Below are 9,599 nucleotides of genomic sequence, written 5' to 3'. Positions count from 1 at the left end.
GAAATTCTGCAGGTAAAAAAAATAGGGACGATAGAAATAGCACGTCGAGCGGCTGCTTTTCTATCTTGGTACTATCAAACCTCTCTTCCTGAGGTCAGGTTTGCTTTTACCTTACATGCTTGGACTATGCTATCCTCTTTACTGTGAAGCATGTTTTTGTTTTTGTTTTTTATTTTTTTCTACTTTATTTTTTTTTTAAAAAGGGGGCGGGGGGGAGAAAGATGTAGACATTTATTCCTAGTTTTAGCTTTTCAAATATCTTATGTATTTTTACTTGATGTCTCAGTTCTTGGTGCATTACTCTTTTTGCTTTTATATAACTGAGAGTTCTTGTTTGATATCTACAAAGTTTCCCTGCTGCATCTATTTGATCGATAGTTACTTTTTTCATGCGATGAAATTATGCACTATCCAAGGCTCCCCTAAGGTACATTTTTTTTTCTCCTCTGATTTTTTGCTTCTGAAAAGTCTTTTTGAGAGATTTTTATGTGCTAGGATGGTCAAATTGACCAACTTGCTAGTTGAACCTAAAACCCATAAATTCTGGCATTCTTTATAGGTTGCAATACCAAGTGATAAAAAGGATTCAAAATTGATTAAATATGGATAAATAAAAAGATCCACTGCTTTTGTGCTATAAATATGTTCTTGAACTTGTCCCTATAGAAATAGTCGGTGACCAAATCATTGCTAAAATAGATGGTCACTAAAAGACGAAGTAAAAGAAAAGTGATGCAGCTTAGGGGGAGTGTATCAGATGAGGGTGGCTAAGCCCTAGTAAAATAAGGTTTGACTTTTGACTGATCCAAATGTGAAAATTCTCTATTTAAGTAATTTCAGTTGCTTTAAATCATATCAGCAAAGATCATACCTTACTGAGAAAGTCTTTACACACACAGGCTTTGCATGAGTTAAGTAGTCTGTTTAAAAAATTCTTATGCAGGAAAATTTTTGCTCGATAAATTACTTAACTCTCTATTATATTTTAGCATTTGTGTTAAAATACTTTTGAATTGTGTTATCATCTTTTTATACATGCGTGTTCTGGAAATTATTTTTGGGAAATATTTTTCTGTTTTCTTTCCCCTATTTTTCAGATTTTTCTGTGTGAAGCGTTCGAACGGTGTTTCTGGTAGTTCGGACGGTGCGGTTGTTTCGTCCAAACGTTCCTTCTCCTTGTCCGGACGGGAGTGTTAATGCGTTCACTTACGTGGCACTACGTTCGGACGACACTTATGTTCCGTCCGGACGGTGAACCCTGTAGGGTTAAATCGCATTCCCCCTTGCGCCGCACGACACTCTTTTCTTTCTCTTTATTTTTTTGTCAGTTTATGCATTTTTCTTTGCTCTTTTTATGTGTACTTCTCACGTGCACTTGTCCTTTTTGGATTTCTCTCCACCCCAGGTATGTTTCTCTACCATTTTACTGTTTTCTTTAAGTATTTATGCTTAAAATAATGATTGTTTTTAGGGTTTTTCACATATTTAGTCTATGTGGTTTAACATGTGGTTTATATGCTCATATTTTCTGTTGTTGGGTTGAGATACTGTCTTTTTCTGAGTTGTGATGTATTATTGTAGTTATCTATGTGATTGTATTTTTTTGGGATAGTCCATTTTACATTCGTCATTATGCCTAAATTTGTTTAATGTTTTCATGGATTTTTCTGTGAATTTTTTTTTAGCCCGAGAAATATGTCTTCAGACGACTCTCCACCCCAGGTTAGGCAAAGAATTGAAGAATCAATTGCTGACATGCAGCTCCGCATGCAAAAGCAGCAAGTCCTATCAGAGCGGAATCTCCTCCGTGTCGATCTGAGGGATCCAGTCCTACTCCCATGTGGTCAGATGCTTATGGAGAACCAGTGGGAGTACTTGTACAATTGTGCCTGTCCGGCCTTTCCCAGAATGGTGCGGGAATTCTATGGCAACATGATCATCATCTAGGATGATGACAGAGGGTCTCTGATCATGCAGACTATGGTCAGAGGACAGACGATTCAGATTAATCCACAGCTTATCAGTGCTATGATCGGGGTACCTATCTTACCAGTCTCAGGAGTTCCTTTTCCTCCTGGTGTTGAGGCTCCCAACATTGACTTCTTGCATGATTTCTTTGGCACGAGACCACATAGAGAGGAAAAGTCACACTTTCAGATCAATATTGGTGCTTTTGCTCCTATGCACCGGTTCTTAGCAAAGGTTGTTGTAACCAACCTTTGGCCTCAAGCTCGTGGGAGTGAGCTTACTCTCAAGAAGGCCACCCTTCTTTATGCCATAGTGATGAGGACTCCTTTCTGCTTGTGCAAGCACATCTTGCATACCATGCTCGAGGTCCGTGATGAGAAGAACACCAGTTTGTCTTTTGGGTGTTTAATCACTCAAATCTGTCTTCAGGCCGTGACAAATATTTCAGACTCTAAGCCTAGATCACGGATTCCAGATCCTCTTAGCATAAAAACACTCATGAAGTCCAATGTGTAGTTGCGGCATGAGGGTCAAGGCGATGTTCCTCAGCCTCCACCAGTTCCAATTACACCCTCAGCAGCTGCATCATCATAGGCTGTGCCTCCTTCCTTTGACATTGAAGCTTCGTTTACTCTGCTTATGTCTTCTATGGGAGCTCTCCAGCGGGAAGTTAATCTTATTGGATAGCGGGTTGAACAGTGTCAGATTGACATAAGGGAGTGCCTGCAATATCATCACCCCAAGCCTGATGATGAGGATTGAAATTTTTTATTTTTGTTGTGTTTTGAGAACAATTTTAATTTGTTATGAGACTTTGTGTATTTCTTAAATACTTATGGTTTTTCTTAATACTCTGTTTACCCTTTGCCCTTTTGTGACAAAAAAAGGGAGTTATTTTTTTTTTGTTTATTGGACCAAGAATGTATTTCCAAACCGGTCAAATTTTTTTTTTTTTCTTAATTGTCCCAAATGGCCAAAGGGGGAGTTTGTTAGTATTTTATGTTGGCTACATTCTAGATGACAAAAACACTTTATGTAATGGTTGCAAATTAACAGGATGATTGGTTCTTATTCAGCGTCTTCAAAACATGTGACTGATCACAAGTTTCTAGAAGATGTCCATGAAGATTCCTTGCAAATTCCAAGATAGAAAAACCAGTTCTTGTGCAACCGTCCGGAAGAGCCTTTGAAGGCATCTGGACGCCCCGTAGTGTCTAGAAGATTCAGCGTTGAAGACATCCAGACGTCAGAGTAACACCGTCTGGACGATAGGTCAAGCTTCTCCAATTTCTACATGGAGTTGGATTTTAGCAGTCGACACTGTTTGCGAAGTTTCTGCAAGACGTCTGGACGACGTGGCAACACGTCTGGACGCTGTCCAGCTTTTTAGAATATTTCGGACTTCTGTTTGAAAGCGGAAATGAGATATAGCGAAGACCGTCCAGACGCTCAGCCAAGCCGTCCGGACGTATACCTATTAGGCAAAGATTTGCGCAGAAGACCGTCCGGAAGAGGCTAACTTCCGTCCGGACGCTCGATAGCCAGAGTTTGAATTTAAGTATATTTAGGTTTTATGTAAGCCTATATATAGAGGGCTCTAGTCTTGTAAATTGTATGAATTCTGTAATGAATTTCACAGTGCTTAGAGAGGGTGTTTAGGGAGAATCAAAGATCTGCTAGCTCTCTAGCTGTTGCCGGTGTGTGTTCAATAGTTCGTGTGAAGTCTATCATAGAGGTCGGTCTAAAGGTAAAGGAATCCATTAAAGACCCCTTCAAGTAAAGGTATGGCTTCGTGTTATAGTTAAAGGTGTGGCTACTGCAATAGGTTTTGTGAATACGAGTGCTTTGTAACTTGCTTTGTTTTTGGATAGTGGAATTCATGAGTTTGGCTGCCCCGAATTGGTTTTTCTCTTCACAGAGTTTCCACTTCGTCAACAAATATCTTGTCTTTTTATTTTCTGCATTTAAAGATATTTTTGTTGCACACAAACACACACACTTGGTTGTTAGAAGTCAATATTTATTTTCAAACTGGAAAGGATCCATTTCCGTTATTCGGAGCGTCCAGTCAATTTATATGATGTGGCATGGAGGTGATTCAATGTATCGCATTTGCCCCCTGTTGTTGCACATTCTAGGCTAATAGCTTGCGATTATTGTTGGTCCTTCACGACTAGGCGAGCCCAAATGGCCTTTAGAGCCTTGGGCTCCTAACTGGTCTTCGTGTGAAGGAAGGTGGTGTTGGGATGCTGAGGCCCATCGAGCCTTCGGTAATCGGTTGGTGATGGGGCCCGACATGCTGTCGCCTGTCGGTACCCAGTTACACTAGAGATCATTAATGTTTGTCAAGTTCAATTGTCAGAGTGAAGCCTAAGGTTGGGGCTGGGGATATGGGTATACACGCGGATGTTGTTGTTTGCAATATATGCACCCACATCCGCAAAACACAGATATCACTTTTAGATATCCGCATCCGTGCCATTTTTTTACTATCCACATCAATGCGATTATTGAGCGTGGTTATTATCCGTTACCCACAAATAAATGATGGGCCTATTTTAGACGCTTTTAAAAATAGTTTTGACCGGTTTTTGGGTCTTTTGGACTTGTTTTAAAAATGTAACGTAATACCAAAAATATGTAAAATCAAGAAAAGAAAAGGGATGATAGATATGACCTTAAAATATTCATAGTAATCAATGCTTACAAGAAACATTCTTATGTTTTTTTTATTTATGATTTAATGAGTATAACAATCAAGCCAACAAACATAAAAAAAAAAAAAGAACATAAATTACAAATCCAACATTACCATTACAAAAAAAAAAAAAAAACACAAATTCATAGCATAAAAAATCTAAATTGTCTAAATAACACATTCATAAGTAGATGTTGATGACGTTGTATTGTGTTGAATATATATATATATATATATATATATATTATAAAGGATATGCTGATGCAGTTATTTACCGCATCCGCATATCCCAAAACTGCTATCCGCATCCACACATGCGAATAGTAGTTTTTACTAATCACATCCACATATGCAGATAGCACCATAACAAATATATGCAAATAAAAAATGCGAATAATTAATATCCACGACCATGTACTCACCTCCTTTGGGTATAACCACAACCATGATAAATTGATAAGAGAAATACTAGATATTCTAACACTTTTTTTTAATCAGAATTTGGTTCCAATTTGATGTGTTACAATCTTATAAGATTGTGGCACACTTTTCCAAATGATAGGTTTTATGGGATTGTGACACATCAGGGTATCAGATATGACTATTATTATGAGGTTCTTTGAATCATATCATCCCCTCTTCACATTATATGAAAGAAAATAAAGAAAAAAAAAAATGAAGAAAACAAAAGGGTTTGGAACGTGATATTTTACATATGTATTTATAATTTTTTCTGAATTTTAATTTTATTGTTTTGTTTAAGAAAGAAATTGTGCCGTATAGGACCCGGCACAGCTTTAAGCTCCTACTTTTCTGTAACATCCCTCAAAGTACTCCTTCACATTTCTGGCTTTCTGTCTCAAAACCTCCAATCTTGTTGCTGCTCATCCCATCCTGCCTTGGATTCCTCAAAACATGACAAAGGTCAAACTGCTGACACTTTCCCATTAAACACCTTTCCAATTGGATTCCTCCCATGGAAGTCAAACCAACTAGCAAAACAAGCACACCATAAATACTTCCTCCGAGGCTGTCTTTACTGCTTTGCTAGTCATGGAGCCTTTTGCCTGGAGTTCAAACACTATAAACTTCGGTTCTGACGGTTTAAAGGATGACTTTTTGGTGAATTCCTCAATTACCAAAAATGGGTCTGCTTCATCTTCGTCTTGGGTTTTGGACAGTGAGAGATGCGAGCTTGTGGAGGCTCCAGTGAAGCTAGAGCGTAAAGGGGGGTCGGCAGAGAGAACGGTTGCTGCTTTGAGGAGCCACTGCGAGGCGGAGAGGCGGCGGAGAGCGAGGATTAATGCTAATCTCGATACGCTTCGTGCCCTAGTACCGGGCGCTAAGAAGGTTCTTGTTGTTTTGCTTCGTTGACAATATTCAAGTTGTAGTTTATAATAACTTAATGCTGTTTTAGTGTAACTTATGAATGAAATTATGTGTGAGAATTCGATGGGCAGTTTGAAAATTTGGTATATGTGTTATGTGTGTGATTAAATAACAAGAATTATCCTGATAGGCTTGAACAAGTTCAAAAGGTTTTTGATTGTTCTTGTATTAAGTTGTATATGAATATTCTAGGCGGTAATTATTTCAATTTGAGGGGAATTTTAGGTGAATTCGTTCATTTGAATCACGTATGGTTCTTAAATTAAGCCATGTAAATGGACTTTTTTTTTTTTTTTTTTGAGGGAATGTAAATGGACTAGTTTGGTTTTGGAAGAGCTGGATTTCTTATTTATGCTTCCAGATTCGTATTTAATTTTTCTTCTGGTTGGAGTCTTGCAGTGCATCTGTTCATGGGTGGCTTCACAATATGATGGATGTTTAACATTATGAAACATCCTTGTAAGATGAATCAAAATAATGCATTGTTTACTGAAAATACATTTTTTTACCAGTACTAACACATCTGCTAGATCCCTGTCCCAGCATTATAAAAGAAATCTTGTAGTAACTGAACAAAATTTGGGTCTAATTATGTGACTTCAAGCTAGTAAGCTGGTTTTAAGGTAGTTTCTTTGCTTTTATGGGACTCAGCTGTTAGTGCCAATGAATGCCATCATAATGGTGCAAATTTTTTGCTTGTCATGTGTTTGCAATTGGATAGCTGATTGGCCAATCTGAACTGACAGATGGACAAAGCATCATTGCTTGGTGAAGTAATCAGCCACTTGAAGGAACTTAAGAGGAGCGCAGCAGAAGCTAGTGATGGGTTTGTTATACCAATGGACTTTGACGAAGTAATTGTTGAACGAGATGATGGATTTGATGGAACCCCTTATTCAATTAGAGCATCTCTATGCTGCGATTATAAACCTGGATTTCTCTCTGATTTGAGACAAGCACTCGATGCTCTCCATCTGATAATAATGAGGGCAGAGATTGCAACCTTGGGAGGAAGAATGAAGAATGTTGTTGTGATGACCTGCTGCAAAGAAGGGCATGTTAATGATACCGAAGTCCGCCAGGCCCTTGTCTCTTTACTCGATAAATTTTCTGTTTCACAGGAGTTCTCAATAGGAAGCACTCTTTCAGATAAGAGGCGAAGAATTTCTCTATTCGATTGTCCGAGTTCATCTTCATTTGGAGATTTCCTTTGAGCATATGAATCGTTGATGATGGTTAGTATCTTTGTGAAGTTATATTTCTGTCTATATGCATTGGCATACTTGTGGTCATACAGTGACTGATTTTGTATGTCTCGTCTGCTGTATTAACAACTCAAGATGATTTATATAGCAATGTATAGTGCTTCCTGTATTCTGGATGGATAAATATGATGAAATTATTGTAATAAACGTCATTGATGATTTAATCTTGATGCAATTGGTTACGGAAAGTTATTTAACTGATGCGCTTGATAATGTTTTGATCTTTCAGAAAAAGAGATGGGATTTATTACATTTCCTTTACTGCAATAGCAATGCATTCTAGTTACAGTTATTGCCTAGGATTGAGAAAAGGGAATAACACATTGCTCACTAACAATACTTAACACACTGTCTTTAAATCCCTTCTCTTTCTTAGAAGACATGTATGTACCTTATTCTTTGCTGGTCTCAAAAGGATGATAACCTCAAAGATGATACCAGATGGATAATAGCAAGAGCTCTGAAATGAAGAATACAGTAAAAAGTCTGCACATGCATAAGTTGGTTGTGGAAGAAAACTTTTAGTTCAGTGATGATCTAGAGGGCAAGTAGATCATAGATCAGTTGGAACCATCCAAGCAAGTGATATTAATCTTTCATAGTCAAAGATGGATCTCAAAGTGTCTATTTTAGATTACACCTGTTTTTATCCTTGGATGGTTGCAGATGCGCACAATTTTTGTGAATCTATATGATTAATTTTTTTTTTTTTAATAATAAGGAAAACCAGAGTTCCTGGAGAAAGACAGCATAAGTGTTTCAATGGTGCTAAATTGAGTGGGTTGGCAGGTTGGAAGAATTGTCAATTGAAAGGAGTGAAACTGACAGGTTTAGTAGAATCAGAGAACATGGAAAAGAATTTTGGGACAATGAGACTTTTCTGTTTTAGGAAGTAACAGGGAAAGGTGACAGAGGCCAAACAATTGAGACAAAAAATGCAACCAGAAGCGATGCACGCTTCTAAACCATCATTTATCTCAATAACTTTAGAAAATGATAAATTTAATTATTTAATTAATATTCTAATACGCATTAACAAATTACATGGTATATGATAAAGCAATCTTCTTGAGAGCTAGCATCCCTTAGCAAGATATTTTCCAAATCTTTTGGTTGTTATTTATTGTCCAATATATAGCAGTCACAGTAAATAATACAAAAGAACCACACAAAATTTACAAGGTTCTGTACATAGCTTAGGGTCATCATCAAGAAATTCACTAATCAAAGATGAATTACAAAATGAAGTTGAAAAAAATCACTTAAATCCAAAAACCCAACACACCCAATCTCACACTCTCACAAGGCAAAGATAATTTTTAATTCTATACTATTTTCTGGCCCTAACCCATAAAAGAGAACGTGAGAAAAGAATTAGCCCTAACACAAAAGAAAATATAAGAAAGAAAAAGAGAGTGCAACTCACGTCAATAAACTCTTCATGTGCCGCAACTTATCCTCCTTTTTCTTCATTTTGCTGCTTCTTGGGTTCTTCACGCTCTTTTCTTTTCCTTACTCTTGTCCAACTCACTCTCTTTCCCTTCAAAAAAAAAACTCACTCTCTTTTGTCAGTCGGCTGTCTCTTTTGCATGATTTTCACACCAAAAAAAGAAAGAAAGTAGGCAAGCCACATTTCAACATTAGCAAATAAAATAAAATCCATGGGTTGACAATCTTTCAAATGAAAGAAAAATGTCTCTGAGGCCCTGGCAAATGACAATTATGCTACAGACGGGGCCACTTGTCAATCTCTGGAAGTGAAAAATACTTGATTAAGTGAAAAATACATGGCAAATCAACGAGGACTAATAATCATGGAAAGTAAGAAACTCTTACTTGATTAAGTCAACCTACAAATACTTGTGATGCGAACTAACTAGTACAAAACACAATAAAATAATAGATGACTCGTTTGAGGGAGCCGTAATTTGTAATGGCTATTTCGAGAGAGCTATGATTTCTTAAACACAATAAATTATATTATACCAAACAATATTCACCATGCATACTTTTTCATTAATAATCCATTTTTAAATAGAGGAGTAATACTGATCAGTTACAGAGATAACTAGTAACCAAAATATAGGACTTTTTAAACTATTTAATTGACCGACTAAAATTAAGATTGACTCTACTTACTCTAGACTAGGACTCAACTCTACTAAGAAAAAATTAGAATCAAACTCCTTATTGGAGAATAATCGTTATTGGATTCTAACACATACTAAATAATTATGATCACATCAATCTGTTCTCAAAATTCTTCTTTTCTTTCCAAA

General features: G+C 37.0%; 1 protein-coding gene across 1 annotated transcript; it reads left to right on the top strand.

The window, feature by feature from the left end:
* Window positions 1-5,457: 5,457 nt before the first annotated feature.
* On the top strand, window positions 5,458-7,517 carry LOC133860787 (transcription factor bHLH30-like). The gene is made up of 2 exons (XM_062296410.1): window positions 5,458-6,016; window positions 6,802-7,517. The coding sequence occupies exons 1-2, from the start codon at window positions 5,720-5,722 to the stop codon at window positions 7,267-7,269; spliced, it is 765 nt and encodes a 254-aa protein (XP_062152394.1). The 5' UTR covers window positions 5,458-5,719; the 3' UTR covers window positions 7,270-7,517.
* Window positions 7,518-9,599: the final 2,082 nt, after the last annotated feature.

Source organism: Alnus glutinosa, chromosome 2 (genome assembly GCF_958979055.1).
Source record: "Alnus glutinosa chromosome 2, dhAlnGlut1.1, whole genome shotgun sequence".
Lineage (NCBI taxonomy): Eukaryota > Viridiplantae > Streptophyta > Magnoliopsida > Fagales > Betulaceae > Alnus > Alnus glutinosa.
The sequence above is the reverse complement of the archived record's forward strand: the minus strand, read 5'-3'. Positions and strand labels throughout refer to the sequence as shown.